Consider the following 19139-nt stretch of genomic DNA (forward strand, 5'->3'; position numbering starts at 1 on the left):
CGAGGGTAGAAGGTTGAGGCGAAGGGTGACCGATCGGCGCAGTCGAGAGGGTCACCCAGTATTCACATAGATGTCGCGATTCCACACCCCTCCGACAGTCTCCAGTTCTCAAAGACGGTTATGGACCTATGGTCGAACATGCGGGGGTTAGTAGGAGAGGAGGTGCAGTGAAGTGGTGGCTAGAGGAGAGTGAATGATGGAGGAATATGGGTGGGTTGCGATGCGGATCAAGTGCGGCGAAATTTCTCCACCAAAATTATATTCGACAACATCATTTTTCTCTGGTCCTGACCTTCCCTCATTCCTTTCTCCTCGCCCCTCTCAGCTCACCACAATGCTCCGTCGGCAAGCCCGCGAGCGTCGGGACTATCTCTACCGTCGTGCAATTCAACTGCGAGACGCTAGTATCGCAGAGAAGCGGGCGCTGCTGAAAAAATCGCTTGCTACCGGGAAACCACTCGACCTGTCGATTGCCAATGACAATTCCCTGCGCAAGGATTTGAAATTCGATGAATCTCTGGATCTCGAGAGTGCTGCTGCACAAGAGTCTATGGACGATGAGTTCTCGATGCTGTCTGGTCTCTCCGACCCTCGCCCGCTGGTCACCACCTCCCGAAGCCCTTCGACTCGTCTTTCAACATTTTCCAAAGAAATTCGCCTACTCCTGCCTACTTCCATCCGCCTGAATCGAGGTAACTTGATTCTACCCAATCTTCTTGCTAGCGCAAAGGCTGCGGCTCTCACCGACATTATCCTGCTCCACGAACATCGAGGCACTCCTACTGCAATGACTATTTCGCACCTGCCTCATGGTCCCACGGCTTCTTTTTCTCTGCACAACGTCGTCCTCCGAGCAGATATCCCTGATGCATCCAGAGGGACGGTATCCGAGTCCTATCCCCATTTGATATTCGAGGGATTTACGACACGGCTGGGAAAAAGAGTCGTGCAGATCCTCAAACACATCTTCCCTCCCCGGGATGGCCCACATAAAGTCGGCAACCGAGTGGTCACCTTCAAGAATGTTGAGGACAGCATCGAGGTGCGCCATCACGTTTTCGTGCAGACTGGCTACAGGGATGTCGAATTGGCTGAAGTCGGGCCCAGAATGAGTATGAGATGCTTCGAGATAAGAGGTGGCACTCTGGAGAAGGATTCTGGCGGCGAAGTCGAATGGGCTTTGACCCAATACACGAGAACTAGCCGCAAGAAGGACTATCTATGAACTCAACCCCATACAGTCGCATGTCTTTGCCAAGATCCAGATCGATCCACGGACCCAAAATGGCTGTTGGCAGCCCCCAAAGCTGGCGCACCATGTTTTGCATTGATTTGTGGCCGTCTCCCCATATGACATCAGCAAATTGCAAGTGGACGGTTTTCAGCATGTCTGGATGAGCAGGACGGCTTCACCATCCACCCTCTGGAGTCTTCGCCTGAATTTCCACTTGGCAATCCATAATCGGCTCACCTGTATTGATCAGTACCGTCACGCTGGGTTTCCTGCTCCTGGACCCCATGGACTCGACCAATGCCTCGCCTCTTTCATCACGAAACTGTGGCTTGGTTGGCTTCGAGATAGGAAAGCAACCGGAATCATATGCTCCATCTTCACCGCGAAATTTCTCTCTCAAGGGTCGTTCGATGTTAATGCCCTTCCTCCGCTCATTGTGAAGATTCTTCCAATCGACGCCCACCCTCTTGTTGAAGAAATCACAGAACATGTCCCATGCCAAATCAAACGTGCTGCCAGCGGGGGCCAGCGTCTGCACATGAATCTGTCCCGATCGCGTGAAGATTGAGTAGCAGGCATACGACTTCGCATCCCGGCAGCTGGCTTCTGCTGGGAGCCTCGAAGCGGAAGAGTTGCGTGTGGTAGATACGGTGCTAACTGGGAGCGAGTCTGACTCGAACAGCTGCAGGCTCAGAGCCCATGGATCAGGGATGTGCACACGAAGCTTAGGATTTGATGGCCTGAGGTATCGAGGCAGGGAACCTTCAATGACAGGGTTCCAGGAATATGGGTGTGGTTTGGGAAAGTAGTACAGTGGCACTGGGCAAGGGGGAAGTTTTAGGTTTGACCCAGAGTCTTCAGAGCATCCGAAAGGCTTGCCTTCGGCTACGTTAACTAGTGAGCAGCTCAGATACTGCACAGGAGACTCACCATCATTCGAGCCCTGACGCTTCTCTGTGATTTGGCGGCATATTGGGGAATTGATGCCGTGCTGAGAAGGGAAATGAGGCGCATAACGAACCTTGATGCGATGCTTCCTCAATCGATTCTTCAGAATGTCCTTCCTCACCAATGTGAGGAGGTACACGAAGCCCTCTTGATCGACAAAGGGCCGATATCCGCCTGTGGTCGAAGATAAGTCAGACTCTGTAGATGAATGAGAATGAAGGATGACCTCTGGAGTCCACAAGGAGAGAACTTACGGACACCCTCCGTCTTCTCGAACTGCGCACACGCCTCATCGATCTCGGTTCCTATGTCGCGTCAGTCTTGACAGTACAACCAGCCCACCGTAAAGAAAGGATCTGTACCTGCCATCTCAACGCGCTTGTCCTTGGTGGGGCCTGCAGTTTCTGCGTCTGCTATCCTGCGCTTCGTTGCTCGATGTGCCCCTTGCTCCGTCGTTCTGTGCTTTCCATTTCTGGAGGTGTTGACACCGAAACTGCTCCTCCTGTTCTTGGTCATGGCTCTGATTGATCGTCCTCTTCCGTCGGGTTGGTTTCAGTCTTGTAGAGCCGATATCCTAGAACGGTTTTCTTGGCCGCTCAAGCAGTGAAAAATCTACCGCGAGCTCAGATGATATAGAAATTTACCGGGCGCGACCCTTTCACACTCCTCTCACTCTCCTCTTACCTTCACTCACTCAACCTTTTACTCACCCGCTTCACCTTTCATTCACTCCGGGCCCTGCGGTCCCTGGTCTCCTGCGTGCTGCGCTTCCTGGAGTTCCTCCTAGCCAGTCTCGTCCCGATTCAGGACCGAAAATGGTTACCTTCGACCTGTGTTTCATTGTCGTCGTAGGTTGACCGCTCTCCTTTTCCAAACTCCCCCGACTTGCCCTCCTCTAGATATAAAACGGGGCGTTGCCCCGTTTACCGCCCACTTGCGCCTATGAACTTTCTCGTCCAGTTTCATCTCCGGCCGCTACCACTCCTGTCCCAGCGCCCAACTTGGCAACCGTCAAGGGCTTTCTATGGTTCTGCATTGCCATTAGCAAAGCTCACATCGACAACAAGGCCATATCGACATCGATTTTATATATCGTGAGAGAGTAGTTCTACAGACGTCACCGGCACCGACACGGAGGCAGGGGATAGAGGCAAGTTATAATGTACTCTTCCAATTTCCCCTTCCCTCGACTTCGATCCAATCTCCGAAGCAGGACTGGCTGACCTTCATTCAGAAAGTGCGGCGGATCTTGGTCCTCGACGTGTCGTCGTCAACAACACATGAACTCCGCTTATCGGGGTCTCACTAATGTCTATCATCCTCTGTAGAGATATGACAACCTGATCTTTATCGCTGGGTACTATAGTCAAACCCATGAAGGTAGACCTGTTGCCGCAAACTGTGCCATATCCTGCAATTTGCTTTCAACGACACCCACGCGAGGCTCGATCTGGTGACTCGTGACTTCTTTGTGACCCCTGACGAGGCTGCATTCTTCAGCACTTACAGCCTTTTATGTAAGCCGGGATCAGTCTCCTTCAACCACCCAGCGACCTTTGTGCTGATCCACTATGCTCAGATTGACACGATGCAGCGGCTTCGAAAAGAAGGAATTTTGTCCGTACGAAGAACGCGTCTCCGTTGGCTCAACGGCTGTCGCTCAGTGAAGCGAAGCCCACCTTAGATGTGAAGCTCAGAAGAATCGTGAACAGGACAAAGGCGCATATGGGTGTCTCTAATGCTGGCACTCACCTGGCGGGACTTCGTAGTCGCCTCTAGAGTGTGTGAACAGGTCTTCAATGTAACTCATTGCGCTGCGCCCAAGTGAGATAGTTATGTGAGATATCTATGACCCTGCTGGGGAGCCAAGAGTTATCATGCGCAGAGACCTACTATTGTAATCATCGTCCCAGTTGCAGTTCCTATTCCTATATGAAGCATTCCACTCCTGCCCTATTTCCTTGGAGTAAATTTCGCTCATTAGGTTGATATTTTATGCCCAAGACTGCTCGCTTTCCATTGCACCGCTCCTGCTTGGCCTAACTGTGATCCGGTCGGTGGATCTTGCTTCATCAGGCTACCTGTTAAGACATTGCGTAGGGGAGAGCGACGTGCGGCTGCTCTGCTACAGCCACAGCTCCTGTGCCCATTAGCAATATGGATGTCAAAGCCCTCTCGATTCCGGAAGGTCCTCTGCACGCCAATGCAACATGTAGCATCTCCACAAAACCACTTTTACAAGATTGGTGTGCGATGTCCTTGGAGATGTATATCAATAGCGAACACGTGTGGAAAGTTCGCTCCACACTGAGGAACTTGAAAATGTCAAAGGCCGTATACAAAGGCAGTGGAGACAAAATTGTCGATATCGAGCGTTGAATATGGCGGCAAAAGCTTTGTCAAGATAGGGTGTTTGATGTTCCTCCTCTCGTAGTTCGCGTCTGCCGAGGGCACTCTCAAGCTCTCTCAATGATGCCTCTTGAATGCATCTCATGAGACATTCGAGTAGATATTCTGACGATCACGAGAAGACAGCTTGGCCTTATGCCTCTCTGTGTTTATAGTTGGTTCGTGGTATCACTACCGAGTAGTTGCGGCTGGTGCTGGGCCTAGAAACAAACCTGCCAAGCATATGGTGGGGGCAGCGATTATTATTGTTGATATAGTTGCAAATACAGAAATTTTCCATCAGAAACACACCTTAGTGGTAGATTTATCTAAGGACCTATGGCGCAACGGTAGCGGTACGTCCCGATTTGTAATTCCCTTATGTGACTTCCAGACTAATAAATATGTGAAGCGTTCGACTCCAGATCGAAAGGTTGTCTGTTCAAATCAGGCTGGGTTCAACCCGATTTTTTTGGTCGTTCTGGAAAATGATGCTATGCGCTAAGGAGTATTCTCTCTAGGAGGAAACTTCAGGGTATATTAAGCAGCTCTACCAGTTTAATATAGAAAAGCGAGGTGCAATCTAATGATGAATTCACAATGGTAAACCGCAGCAGTAAAAGTGAATGAGGGATAGGTACTCGGTATAGAAGCCTGGTTTAGCAGTGATGGAAGGAAAGCAAAACTTATGCGAAATTAATTAGCAGCCGTGGCTAAGGAGATCGCCTTGAGACCTTCCAAAAGTTTGACGATCTTCCGATTGCGACGGCTCACTAGTGGGAAGCATACGGAAGATGGGTCTCTGAGATCTGGGATTGCTCTTTTAAACCGCTTGCCCCACGATGGTTGATCTCACTGGAATTCTGTAACAGAGGACGAGAAGCTTTCAAGATACAAACATAGGTGATAGAAGTGTTCGACTCGAGATGATGCACGGTGCGCCCAGACACGCCGTCGGCGCTCCCCACTGTTCTAGATTTTACAGTCTGCGGTGCTTTTCTGACTGGAATCACTCTGGTTATTGCTGAGGTTACATCGATGACCGGAAGACATTGCAAACTTGCTGATCGTATCTTTGTAGAGCTTTTGAACCAGAGAGTGCAATCCTAGGACGGAGTTGGCAGGCTTACTGTCATCGCTTTTATTTGGCGCATTCGTTGTAATAGAACAATATTCCGTTTTCTGGGAGTTGCGGTCGATAGACTTCGGAGGTAAAGTCCTCGCCATTGTAGCTGTTCAACTCCGGTCAGTGGAAGATGGACATGAGGTAGGAACAGCTGGTTTTTATCAGTCGAATGATGAAAGGTCCGTCAGATGGTAATACAAAGGCAGCTTGCGCCGAGGAAAGAGCTATTCCGGCGACGCATGATTTGAAGGCAGCCTCGCACAAGTAGTCCGTGATCTCTCGTGGACGGGCAGGGAAGAACTGGATCTTCGCCCTCGGATTTGGGAATAGGAACCTGGATAATGAAGCATTCTGATGTTTGGACGGTGCACGAATTGATGTGGATTATTCTCTGCGCCGCAAGAGATGACGGTCATTATAAAGTCAAAGCTATCCTAAAGTCCAAGCAGGAATTCATCATGCACAGTCTCAATCCAGCCACGGGAACTCGAGGCGGCTGGCGAACTGGCGAACTGGCGAGTGTTTTAGTTGTATGGCGTACCTTCCTCTGAGATCAGGGTTCTGCAAAGATCTATGTGAGGCAACGCTTGTAGAGAAAAAGCAGCGTCTGGGACATACATGGGCAACTGTCAGATTCGGAAGGACTCTCTCTGTGCCAGTAGTCCTGATCTAAGTTGGTCAGTGTTCAGATCATTTGGACGACATTGAGGAATGATCCTAGTGAAATCTCGTTAGGAATGGAGGGTGCCCAAACCTCGCCTACCTGCCTTTCTGCTACCCAAGTAATACCTGCATTGGAGGTCGCAGAGTGCGAGACGCAGAGTTGGTGTGACCTGCTTAGGCAATAAATAGGTCTGTGGTCGACAAAGGACTCTATCATGAACAGTGAGCAACGGTGAGCTATTGTAGAAGGGCGAACAAGGTGAGGTACCGGGTACAGAAGAGGAAAGAGACGTAGCACGGAGGAGCATGGCAGAACGCCAAGAGCTGGCCACAGCAACTACTTCGGAGCATTAGGGCTGCCTGCGACGCGCTTTGTTGCAACATTTGGTCTACCCAGTACAACTAATTGTTCAACGACCAACAATTCCCTCAATGTCACTTCTGGAAGGTTGCTTACTCCTCAAAAGATGGCGTCTAGGTCGCTGAATCCGACTTATCTTCCTGATGTCGAGAAGTGTCTTGCTGGCGAGCTCCTCCTTCTGTAAAGTCCCTCCGCAGCAATATTGATTACATTGCTAACGACGAACCACAGTTCTTGGGACGATCTTTTTGACGCGCTCTTCTCCCATGACGACTCAAGGGTAGAATTTGTGAGCAAGTTGCTATCTGAGTACCGCATTAAAGAAATTTTGGAGTCTACATTCCCCTCCTTTCCTCAGCCTTCAGCCTCTTCAAAGAATGCCTTCGATTCCCAAGTTTTGGCGATACCCGCCTCTTCAGATGGACACTACAGTCGCGACGAGCTCAAGGAGGATGCCTTGTGGCTCAGCAAACAGGTTAAACTCGAAGAACAGGAGGCTCTCCGATTGACCATCCTGGAGTGGCAGTATCGCTCTGAATCCAGATTGCGAGAAGGGTTCTGCCAGGCTGAAGTGGCCAGTCTCAGAGACGCACTTGGGTCGGATTTTGTCGACAGGAACTTTCGAGGGCGGGGTGCCTCCCTGGCAAGAGACGAAGCGCTCATAGATTCTCGAAATGCACACCGGGCCCGCCTGATTCGCCGGCATCTGGGACAACAAGTCTTGCTTTTGCGCCTAGGAAAGGAGCTTTGGGATGTCAGCCTACTACCGGACCTGGGTGAGACGTCGCCATCGAGACCCCAGAGGACATTCGCAAAAATCCTACGACGTGGAAGATACGGTCTTGCCGAAGACATTGCGAATGGTGTCAAGTATATCCGAGAACAGCTGCAGACTCTTGAATCCGTTCGTTCATGGGAGTTAGATGAGCCAGAACTAAGTCTCCTTAGAGATGTGGGAGATACATGCAGCCTGCAGATGATCAGTTTGGTCCTGGAAATCTTGTTGGTGAGGCTGCGGAGTTCAGACGAGATGCCGTCCTCGGAATCGGTCCTTCTCTGGCTGCAGCTCATGTCGTCGGTAGGGTTTTTTGCGTCTTTCAACTCCGAAATTGACGTCCAACTTGCGACAATCCAGAAAATACAATCCACAGCATCCTTAGTATCGTTGTCCCTCCTCAGTCTGGGCTCCACGGTCGCTATTTTGAACGAAACGGCGTCGTCTGGTCAGACAGCTCGACACGGCTCGCGGGGAGAGTACTTCTTTGATCTCGACTGTGCGTTTCAAATACATGAGCTGCTTGCCAATGAAGCCGCGATGGGAGATATACAAGCCGGTCCTGCAATCCTAGCTTGGGCAGTTGTTGTTCATCAGATCAAACAGCTAGGCATTGCTATCAAGGAAAACAGAGAGACTCACCACATTCAGAGGACCATTGACGGAATTGCAACGTTTGATGCGGCGACTGGACGCCGAAGTTCATCGGGTGGGGGCGCTTCTTTCCAGCCAACGATTTTTGAAGACCTCATGGATCGATTCACGACGCTCAGCACAAACGAAGACCCATCAGTCCTTTTACTTGACGCTGCTATCGATCAATGCCACCTTGTTGAATACATTGCACTCCTCACTGCCTCCGTGGGTAAACCCAAAACAACACTCGCCATTTACAAATTCCAAGCAATGCAAGAGCTCATCGCGGTCTCGCAGTCATTCTTGGGATATACTCCGGAGCTGGTATCTTCGCAGCTAGCTTTACTGTCAGCGAATCGTGACAGTTCCTCCGAGAAGAAACTTTATGAACCCGCAATGGAGTTCATCGAAGACAAATTTCTTCTGGAAGGATTCTACGACACTTCGGCGGCCAGATTTCCTTACGAGTGTTTGCCTTTTCTACGATTCTCTCGAACTTTGGCAAAAGCTCCGATCTTTAGTGAGGATGGCACGCAATATGTCGAATTTCGGCTCCGGAGCCTCGCATCCTTCACTCAAGCAGCGATCAAAGGCATTGATTATAGCACCACTCGTGAGGATGAAATTGGCAGCTTCGTGGTTCTCAACAAGCCAGTCAACGTGCTGGATCTCTCACAGCACAAGCTGCTAACCTACGCCTACCAGGACCCAGTAACCACGTCCATTATCCCGGCCGGTGCGATTGGTGAGCTCATCTCTGACCCCGATGCCTCCCCGAAAGTGATCCGGTGGCAATATGAATTCTCGGGTCTCGCATACATGGGGCAGCTATTGGAGCTGCGTTATATGGGACTGCTAGCCACCTCCTTGTCGCCGTTTGAAGATCCTGAAGCAGTGGTTTCGGAGATCATTGGTCTTCTAGCAACTCTTCTATCAACTATTCTGAGCAGCACTTCTTACGATCAGTCTGCGGATCATGCTCAACAGCATTGCGCTTCGATTTTAGACGAAGCCAGCAGCAATCTCAGTCCGGAGACAGATGTGGTCTTTTACATCTTTAACATACTCGAACAAGAGTTGCAGGCTTTCCGGCGTCGGTCTGCGTCAGTCTTTGATTGTCGGATCATGACGTCTTGTATTCATTTCGTCTTTGTCCTCACGAGAGTTAAGCCACATCTGATATGGTCCAACCTCAATCGAACGAGTCTCTTTGGTCACGACTCAGCTTCATCACCGATTCCTAGCATTGTCTCCGTAGTGGAAGCTCCGCTCCGAAACTTTGATTTTCTGGAGGAGTGCACAGATCTATATCAGTCCCTAATCAGTTTGGCGCTCAGGGACTCTGGTCATGGTCTTTCATCAACGACCGGAGCTTCATTACGGAACCCAACGGCATCCACAGCATGGCGAGTTCAAAGTCCGATGCTATTAGCTGCGACCGAGATCATGTTCCAAGTCTTTCAAGACATCTCGGATTGGTCATTTCAAGATCCAGCCCAGCAGATGCGTATCAGCACGTCCATCACCGAATCATTTTGCGATATTTTGCGCTACGCTTTCGACCTCGGTATCTCGATAGTGTCCCCCAGCAATGTGACAACGTCTTTTGCTGGAGCGGCAAGATACCTTGTGGCTTCGTTTCTATCTTCAGATCCTGAAGATGCTGTCCCGAGCCCGATCCCAAGACTCATTTTCATAACCAGCACAATTGACCGGTCTGTTCTAGCCGACGAAGCGTTCTTCAACCGATATGTAAGCGCTATGTTGTCATTGGCACTGCTGCTTGTTCGGTACGGCCAGTTACAAGATCTACCTCTGTCAATGCTTGCGGAGAATATTTTTGACGTTGTGCCTTGCCTTGTTCGATTGCTCCAAGGCCCGTCTTCCGTCCGCACTCCCTGTTTGAGGTTACTGCGTTCCATCTTAGGATACGTGGAGCGATACCAGACTTCCTCTTTACTCGGCCATCTAGGCTCCTCTTCATGCGTCGACTTCGTCAACCTTGTCCGGCATCTTGACCAGAAGTCCGAGTTTCCAGAACAACGTGCTGAACTTTGGAAGCTCCTTACTTTATTAGTCAAGGACTCTCAGCAATGGCTGGCCATGGTTATTCTGACTGGCACTGCTCCAGGCAACTCCAAAGGTACCAAGTCAGGGGAGATGCCTACTAAGTGCGTTCACGGGATAACTTTCCTCCAATCTGCCAAGAAGGAGATGGAAGATATTACAACGCTTCCTAGAAACGTTTCGAGGACAATGCTGGAATTCATTCTGGAGGCCCAGCAAAATTGGTCTTGGGTAACAAAGGATCTCTCATCCTCGTCTGAGTTCTTTTCTATGATTGTCTTATCTGTGACCAGCTTTGATCCCAAACGTCACAATGAGATGGATTTGGCGCAGCAAAATTTGATCGCGGCTTGTGTCACGGATATTGCCACAACTCATCTTCATCATGCCAAAGTCGAAAGAGACTTCAACGCCGTCAAAACCTTCTATCCTTTGTTAAATTGGCTCACATCAAATGCCGTCGAAGTTTCCAGCTACAACTCCTCATTACACACCAATATGCGTCGAAACTTTGCCGCCAAGTATAATGGGCTAATAGTTTCCGACATTCAACGCGCCGGCTTAACTGAGCGAGAATACGGTTCAAACTTCTTTTACGATGTCGAATATGCAGATGAGTTGTTGGCCAAAGACTCGTACTGGCAGGGGGCACGTGGGGCGCCCAGTACCCAGTCTTTCTCAGCAGAGTTTAGGCGAGCGAATATGAACCTCTCAGCCGTGGATTCCGAATTGGTGCTGCTCTCAAGCCTCCAGCGCTTTTGTGTTGATCATTGCAGGTTCTTCGTTCAGGATCGCGAGGTCCAGAAATCGATGGCCAAAATTATCCGACACTCTTTACGAGCAAATTCTCGGGTTTATCCGTCTGAAGTTCTCTTCGAGACACTATTCCAAACACGGGCGGATCTGGTAACGGTCCTGCTGCGTGAACTGGTTGCGTTCGGTGTCAAAGGTTCTGACTTTGCCGGCTTGTTGGAGCCCGCCTGGGATGCTGTCAGATTCAGAAATGGGTCCTATGAACAAGCCATCCTCAATAACGACCTCATGTATTGGCGATCGATCGTCTCAATTCTACTCATGACCATGAAGTTTCACATCCACAAAAAGCGAAAGCCAACCATGACTCCCGGTAACTCCACGGCTGTTGTTACTCTCGATCCGGAAAACATGAGATTCCTCGAGATCGCAACTAAAATCGTGGCAGAAGGGTTCAAATCTGCTGTTCTTGCCCTTCAGGATCAAAAAGAAAAGAAATTGAAGACCAATGACGCTTACGAAAACGACCTCATCGGGCCACGTGACATACTGCTCTTGCTGACACTTATTCAAACTATTCTCAGACTTCCTAGTCTCCCTCAATTTTCTGTGGAGTTGTCGGGTCGTCTATCTTCTTCTGGTATCATCTCGGCATGCCTCCTGCTCTATTCGTGGTCTCATATCATCGGCGGATCGGAGAGAGATATTCAACCCCGTTACGCTGAATATTGTGTTCAGCTATTGGCCTCCATATCATCCCTACCGTTTGTCGCGGAAGAGCTTGCCGTCGAGGGAGTCCTCAACCGGCTCCTTTCCTCCAAGACGTCTGAATCACTTCAAAGTGTTCCCGGTGGCGCTTCCCATGCTGATACTCGACTCAACTGCAGCTTCCTCTACCGTTTGTGGGCTAAGGGATTACTTCCACTGTGCCTAAATCTCCTCTATGGCATTGGTGGCGCTATTGCTCCTGAGATATCTGCTTTTCTCAATCGATTCCCCAACCAACTTATTCGTGCAAGCACGAGCTTAATGCTTACGCCCCAAACAAGCTATGTTGGGCCTTATGTGTTAACTCTAGATATGACGAAGGAGGCTACGACTCTAGCTCTAATCTCACGCATCCTTTCTTCATTCCGTAATGCTGGCGCGTCCGCTGCAGTTGATTCTGAAACTGTGCTTCCACTGAAGGGCTACGACGAGCACAGGAAGGCGATAGCAGAAGACCTACGTGATGTACTAGCAATGAAGGAAGAGGCAAGACGTAAGATTACCGTACCATCTGAAGAAAGAGAAATCAGCTGGCAAAACGCGAAGGGCGGTAATTTACTGGATGCAAAGATTGTGGAGGAGCTGAGGATGGCCTTGTCTGCATTGAGCACGGATGATGACCAAGACGAGAAGTAACTTCCACTCAATTATACACTGAATTTCAGACGATGATTTTGCAGTAAGCTCCAGCAAGCGCAGGCGTTGTGCGGGTATCACAAAAGAGAGATATCGACAACTGATTGGGATTGTGCGTCCCGATTTACTGTCGGCCTTGTAATAATTCTAGCAAATTTCCCCCATTTGAAGGGATGAGATTCGCTTTGACTCGTCTGGGGCCGCCGCTGTGAGAAAGCTTTCGATACCAACGAGGCATAATGCCCTCCGCTTCTTCAAACTTCTTCTCAACTGAGTGTTGTCCGAGTGTCTTGTCTACATATGAGTTTGGCAGTGCTTTTTTAGATCTCATCACGTCGGTTGTGGGTGGGCCAATGTGCTTGAATAGCAACTACCTGGATGGACTAGCTAATATTTCGAAGTTTTCTCGATACCGATTCCATGGCTTTTCGACTTCCGGCATGTGCGCCTGAAATGGGGATACATCCTTTTGATGCAAAATCAACGGCAATTCCTGCACCCTATGCCTCGCGATTCCCCACTAACGATTGCTATCTTTCCTTCCAGCGGCGCTGGAATTGTAACTGCTACCTGCTCAACTGTTTCGCACTTACCCAAGGTCTGGGGGATGGGATTGGCTAGTCATCTTGTCCCGAGGAGAAAGAGCAGAAGATCGTTGTTTCTCTCAACTGCGGCCGGTTTGGGCAAGACTGACACCGTGACAAAGTTCAGGCATCAGCGCATGAGCGACTAACAAACCTTTCCATGTCTTCATGCCAGAAGAATCTTGACTACACGTCAGCCACGTTTTTCTAGCTCTTCATATCTAGGAATCTCGGCTTGAAGTACCTTGGAAAGATCCATGCCCGCCGACCTCATCTGCCCAGCTCTCGACCTCCAGGAATCAATCACCATGGACACCCAAACAAGAGGTTTCGTTTCCGGCTCCGTCGCTGGTGTGGGTGTCTTTGACAAATTACTGGTCGCCCGCACGGATACGGCTGTGAAATGTCTGGAGGGAAGGCGCAGTTTGCAGACGTTGGCAGAGCAGTAGAGAATGAGTGCCAACACGGTTAGCTTTTCCAATGTGGGGTACTCGTCGGAGTCTGTCAGGCAGGGATACGTTTGCAAAAGGTCGTGGTAGCGGCGCCTTCGAACACATTTGGTCGATGGGCTAGCCTGTTGTCGCAACTCGAGCGTTCTAAGCCCGCCGACCCTCGCATGAGCTCTGACTTTTAATATCTGGGTTTTCTTGTCCACTTTAATCCAGGAGAGATCATTGACGAAGACGACTTTGCGGGGTTTCATAGCAGCTTTGGCGGCGGCGATTTGACGGGTGTTCTTGGTAGAATAGCCTGTGCTCATCGATGGACGGCAAATCTATACCTTCGAGTATATGCTCGGGCCGTCCATTGTGCATGGCATGATCTGTTTTCGATGGAAATTTCCCTAACTGGGATCTATCCGAAGACATTCACCGTGCGACTGCCAGGCTGACTTTGGGCAAGGTCAGCCTGCAGAATGGAGCATAGCCAGGCATTTTCTACCCCTGCCAGCGATGCGTGACTAGAATAGCCCCGTTCGTATATACATTGACAAATGCTAAGATATGTAATCCACGACGAGCCGTGCGCTTCATCAGTACTCCCAAGCAAAAGATCAGTCAGTCTTCGGCTCGGCGGTCCCCTGGCAGAGGGAGAAGCATAGACGGCATTGGTGGATACTAGAAAGGGCGCTTTTAGGCTGGCCAACATCTTTCGAATGACTACCAACCTTCCCGCCACAGACTTAGCTCAGCGATGGACACGAGGAAAATGAAATAGGTGTAGAGTAGTATCGACCAGTCCGCCCCATCTAGAGAAGATGCAACTTCCTATATCGTATAGCAGCTTCATGGTGGCAATCTGGTGTCAGCCTCGTAGAGCAGCTTACGCAGTATGTGAGGGGAGAATTTGCCTTTGAGATGAGTTCCTTTGCTCTTGATACTCGCTGCGTCAAGATACATGGCTGGATATCTACCGCTAGCTTATTGAATCACGAGAAGGGTGTGATGGATGCTTCTTGAGATATCACTTTGGTGCTTGGTCCTTGTCGCTCTTCAGACTCCTGTGCGTCTGCCAATATCCGCCTTGCTACTGAAAGACATAAGCCTTGTTTGGACTGTGCCTTCGGTCTCAGGCTCGCTTCAATCAGATAGTGTGGCGTGCCCAACCCTCTCTTACCCTATGTCAATTCTCAACGCTACGCTGTCGTTTCGTAGCCATCCCAAGTCTTATGCCCGCTTCTCTGATTGTCAACAAATCAGCGCGCAACTTCCCTCCTGAATTTGTCTGCAAGAAGCGCCAGCCTTGATATGTTCTTGCCTCTGCCTGGCCTGGTTCATAGTCTCACACCCTCTTTTCTCATCCTCTCTCGCGTTGCGTCTCTCAAGTGTCTTCTCAAGATCTTACCTGAAGGATTTTTCGGAATAACATCCACGAATTCCACTCCGCCGGCCAGTCGTTTGTATCGAACGACCTTCCCTTCGATGAATCTCTTGACATCTTCTTCCGTCAAATTTTTCCCGTGCGGCCCAACTTGCCTAACGACAAATGCACGAGGCTTTTCATCTCCGTCTTCGGTCGGCATACCTATCACTGCCGCATCGGCTATTCCAGGATGCTCCAGCAACAAGGCTTCTAGCTCGGCCGGCGCCACTTGATTCCCTTTCACTTTAATCAATTCCTTCTTCCGATCGACTATGTAGAAACACATATCGTAGTCCACATAGGCGATGTCGCCCGTCTTCAGCCATCCGTCCGGCGTTAGAGTACCCGCGGTGGCTTCCGGGTTACGCCAATATCCTTTCATGACGTTTGGTCCACGACACCACAATTCTCCCACCGCAGAGGAGCCGCGAGCTGTGATCTCGGAGGTGCCATCTTCGGTCATTATTTTGGCTTCGCAATTAGGGTTAAGCTGGCCAACTGAGTTAGTCAAGGATATTTCCCTGGGATCCCAGCCAAGAAAGGAGCAAGTGCATCTGACGAACACATTAGTTTTTTTTTGGGCACTAAAGCCATGTCCCTGTGTTTCTTACTCGGTCATGCCATAACCCTGCTTGAAGTTCAAGCCTGTTCCTATCCGCCGTTCAACCTGTTCCGACACGTCTCGGCCTAACGGCGCGGCTCCAGATCCGATATTCTCGACCGAGCTCAGGTCATACTCCTCCACTGCGGGATGCTTGGCTAACATGACTGCAATAGGGGGAACGAGCGTGAAGTCTGTGACGCGGAATTTCTGTGTATATTCCAGAAACTGTATAAAGTCGAATTTGGGCATGACATAAACTGGCACCCCACGGCTGAATGCACCGGCAATGTAGAATGTCTGCCCATACGCGTGGTACAGCGGAAGGAAGCAGAGCCACGAGGCACGAGCGTTGCGCGCTTCATAATCGGGGTCGAGTTTGGCCATTTCATGCACTTGTATTGTGTTGGAAATGTAGTTCTTGTGGGTGATCTCGACGCCCTTGGGAACACCGGTTGTGCCACTGCTGTAGTTCAAAGCCAGAGTAGTGTCACATTCCCCTGGTCCTGTAAGATCATCCCATTGAAATCCCCTGGCGTCTTCTGCCGGCGCCACAAGTTCACTCCAGTATCTGCAACCTTTCAGACCTTGGCTCTCTCCATCGGATATTTTGGAGTTGTAGACAAAGACCCTCTCGGCGACATCCAGGCCAGCTAGTCTCGCGGCTGCAATACCGGTTTCGAGTGACCCTTCAGCACAGAGAAGGTATGTTGCGCCGCTGTCTCTCAGCTGATGTGCCAGCTCTCTCGCGACAAATGTCGGGTTCGCTCCAGAAAATATGCCCCCGGCGCATAAGACGCCCATGAACACCACTGGAACGAAGAGGTCATTGCCACTAAAGAGCAGAATGCGGTCTCCTTTTCTAAAGTGCTTTGACCGCTGCAACCCAAGTGCAAAACGCTGAGCCCATAGCCGAAATTGGTCGCGAGTCAGGTAATGCGTGTCTGGGCGGGCGGCTTCTGAGAATGCGTGCTTGGAACCCAGCGGCGTGGTAGGCGATTTGAACAGGAAAGTCGGTAGAGAGCATTGCGGTATGGCCACCGTCCAGTTGGATTTATATGGCATGGTGAAGACTGAAGATCAAGGGAAGCCGCAAGACGAGAATGAGGCGACAGGTCGATTGTGTATTATATGTGCTATAGTAATTCGCCCCTGTCAGAGTCACTGAACTACATGCCTTCGTTTGGTGGACTTTAGCCGAGACGGATTCAGTGTGAATGAGAGGGATGGCCGAAGCACCAGTCAATGTAGCTGCCGAGGCCCATAGTGAATGGAGAGAAGTTTAGTCGGATGAGATCGAGTCTAGTCAAAGGCACTAGAATCACATTCAAACCAACAATGAGACTTTTCTGGGGCAACAGAACTGGGCGACGAGCAGCGACGAGTCAGGTACAAAGCAAAAGGATGGAGGTGAATACGAGACCAAGTTCAAGTTGCCGAGGTTTGTTTAAGGGAGACTGAAAGACCTGGAGATGCATAACGGTGAATCAGGGTGCACAAAGTCCCTAATGCATGTTGTATGCGGGGAAGAACGGCATTCTTATTATTATTAAATGTCATTCAGTCTGAAGTGACCTCGCCGCTAGGTAATACAAGCCAATTTCTAGGTAAAAGATCTGACCAGAGACTCTCTCGGCTCCATACGGGACATTTTATCGTGGGAAACACCTGGTCGCCAACTCCAAGACACCGTGCCCAAAGTCCAAGTCGTTACAAAAAGGATCTCTGTACTCATTCAGAAATCCTTACCCTTCTCCCTCAAATTGAGTAGTTCACGCCTCGTAACTGGCCCCCGGGGCCAATCCATGCTTCTCGTACAGCTCTTCGGGTCTTCTGCCCAATCGACCGGCACTGCTCCTCAGCTTGCCGCTCCTGGCACCAATGAGAGGGGAAATCCATTGGTCCTCGACCGTGCCGCCCATCATCTTGTCCCCTTTTTTAAGGTATGTTGTCGCGCCCAGCAATGTCGGTTGGAAGTTGACGTAGATGGCCTCCCAATGCTTGCGGTCTACCTCGAAGATTTCGTGGTTGATGCCGATATGATTGTTTTCTTTGACATGTTTGTTCCACCAGTCCCAGCCTTCGCGATGCAGGTCGCCGTACGCGAATTTGTGGATATCCTCTGCGGACCGCCAGTAACTGAGGTTAAGCACCTCCGTGGCGCCGTTCTTGTCCTGGCTGGTCCAAGTGGAGCCGCCATAGAACCCTAGGTCGGTGTTCTCGGCCTCGAGATCTTCGATCATCTTGGTCAGATAATCGCCAACCGTCTTGACGTTCGGCGCGAAAATCCCCATGGGGTGATTAACTTTGGCTCCCAACATGAAGACGGCTAGTTTCTCTTCCGATGCTTCCTCGTGGAAACTGCCATCCTCGTCCGGGATCTGCGGAGAAGTGCGGTACAGAAGAGCATCGTCGAGATAATGGTTCCTCTTCCTGCCCCAAGTAATGGCCATAGTCTCTGCTAGACGAGCTCCGAGGACAAGAATAGAGGGAAGCATGGCGTAGAAGCGGGGTATGACCAAAATTACAAGGGACTGTAGCAGAGCCCCAAGAAGCATCCATGTCGACACGGAAAAGTTTTCGCGGATGGCCTTGGTAAGTCAGTGGTTTGAACCACAAAGGGGCCTTATCAAAGGGACTCACATAAAATAGTCGTGTGCTAGCGCTGGGCCAGTTAGACTGCGACCTAGGCCGCTTTTCGAACGGAGGTAGTGTACTCTTGAAAGCCATGTTGATAGCAAAGTCCAATGGATGTTGGAATCTACCTCATATAAGTACTCTGTGTTAGGATGTTGAGATGCAATGCGATGAGATTTAACGTGATGGATGCTGATGTTGAATTCAAGGGCGGGGTGAAATCAAGACTTCTTTAAATTATGGTTGAAGTTGTGAATACTGCTCTTCCACACGCCATGACCAAGCATGCGGCATTGCCACAGCTTCCTTTTTCGTGCTGATCGCATAATGTACAGTGTAAACTCGCACGAAACGAGTTGTGAAACCAGCGAGGCTGCTCGTGGGCGAGTGACTAACGCACGCGAGCCGGGGTATCAGTTCGAGCGGCGGAGCTGTCAGCGGGCAAGAGCCAATTCCTGGAAAGAGGGCCTCTGCACAGAACGTTGGCTCGAGCAACACAGCCTCAACCCAGCTGTGTAGGAGGTCCGTGTGGATAGCAACACCTCCGCAGGCTGGAGGCAGCAACGGGTTGACTATCGACCGTGTCTTCTGAAGGTGCATTTAAGGCCGTAAGAGGATACAATTTAACAGGCTCCCGACGGCAGGAGGAATCAACATGGTGGTCGTGGTGGGGGCGAGGGTTGACCTAAGTCAGGATAGCGCTGTTAATATTCCTACGCTTGTGCATTGTCCAGGTAGGCAACATTCTCTGGCCCCCTTAATAACATTGCGCAGAGTATGTCCCATTCGGCCGTATAGAACGGAGTACGGTGCACCGAGTACTTTGTGAGATTAACTTCCGCGGGGTGCAACTTATATCAGGGCAGCTGATGTCTGAGTTTCTCCGCTTTGCACTCCGTATCACGCCTTGGTAGATCCCAGGAGGGCCAAGCTTACCCGCTTCACGGACCCAACATCCGAGAGGGGCGGCAATTCAAGGAACGACAGCTGTTTTGACACGGCGGATTCGGAAGAACAAGACGTTCATGCCTCCCACCGACGGGTTTCTTGTTCATCTCGCACTCTCCCAAGTCCCATCTTTCGAATCTACTGGTGCCTG

The 19139-nt window shown here is 50.4% G+C and overlaps 5 protein-coding genes across 5 annotated transcripts; 2 read left to right on the top strand and 3 right to left on the bottom strand.

Moving 5' to 3' along the window:
• Positions 1–334: 334 nt before the first annotated feature.
• Positions 335–1225, top strand: A1O5_11103 (uncharacterized protein; the record flags this gene model as incomplete). The annotated part of the gene is made up of 1 exon (XM_007751676.1): positions 335–1225. The coding sequence occupies one exon, from the start codon at positions 335–337 to the stop codon at positions 1223–1225; it is 891 nt and encodes a 296-aa protein (XP_007749866.1).
• A 184-nt stretch (positions 1226–1409) lies between these two features.
• Positions 1410–2698, bottom strand: A1O5_11104 (uncharacterized protein; the record flags this gene model as incomplete). Its single annotated transcript, XM_007751677.1, has 3 exons — positions 1410–2356; positions 2437–2487; positions 2545–2698. 3 exons carry the CDS (start codon positions 2696–2698, stop codon positions 1410–1412), a joined length of 1152 nt encoding a protein of 383 aa, XP_007749867.1.
• A 4128-nt stretch (positions 2699–6826) lies between these two features.
• Positions 6827–12355, top strand: A1O5_11105 (uncharacterized protein; the record flags this gene model as incomplete). The annotated part of the gene is made up of 2 exons (XM_007751678.1): positions 6827–6900; positions 6952–12355. The coding sequence occupies 2 exons, from the start codon at positions 6827–6829 to the stop codon at positions 12353–12355; spliced, it is 5478 nt and encodes a 1825-aa protein (XP_007749868.1).
• Positions 12356–14713: 2358 nt separating this feature from the next.
• Positions 14714–16468, bottom strand: A1O5_11106 (4-coumarate-CoA ligase; the record flags this gene model as incomplete). Its single annotated transcript, XM_007751679.1, has 2 exons — positions 14714–15356; positions 15414–16468. 2 exons carry the CDS (start codon positions 16466–16468, stop codon positions 14714–14716), a joined length of 1698 nt encoding a protein of 565 aa, XP_007749869.1.
• Positions 16469–17175: 707 nt separating this feature from the next.
• Positions 17176–18133, bottom strand: A1O5_11107 (uncharacterized protein; the record flags this gene model as incomplete). Its single annotated transcript, XM_007751680.1, has 2 exons — positions 17176–17994; positions 18047–18133. The coding sequence occupies 2 exons, from the start codon at positions 18131–18133 to the stop codon at positions 17176–17178; spliced, it is 906 nt and encodes a 301-aa protein (XP_007749870.1).
• Positions 18134–19139: the final 1006 nt, after the last annotated feature.

The sequence above is a fragment of the Cladophialophora psammophila genome (genome assembly GCF_000585535.1).
Source record: "Cladophialophora psammophila CBS 110553 chromosome Unknown aczJe-supercont1.23, whole genome shotgun sequence".
NCBI classification, from domain to species: domain Eukaryota; kingdom Fungi; phylum Ascomycota; class Eurotiomycetes; order Chaetothyriales; family Herpotrichiellaceae; genus Cladophialophora; species Cladophialophora psammophila.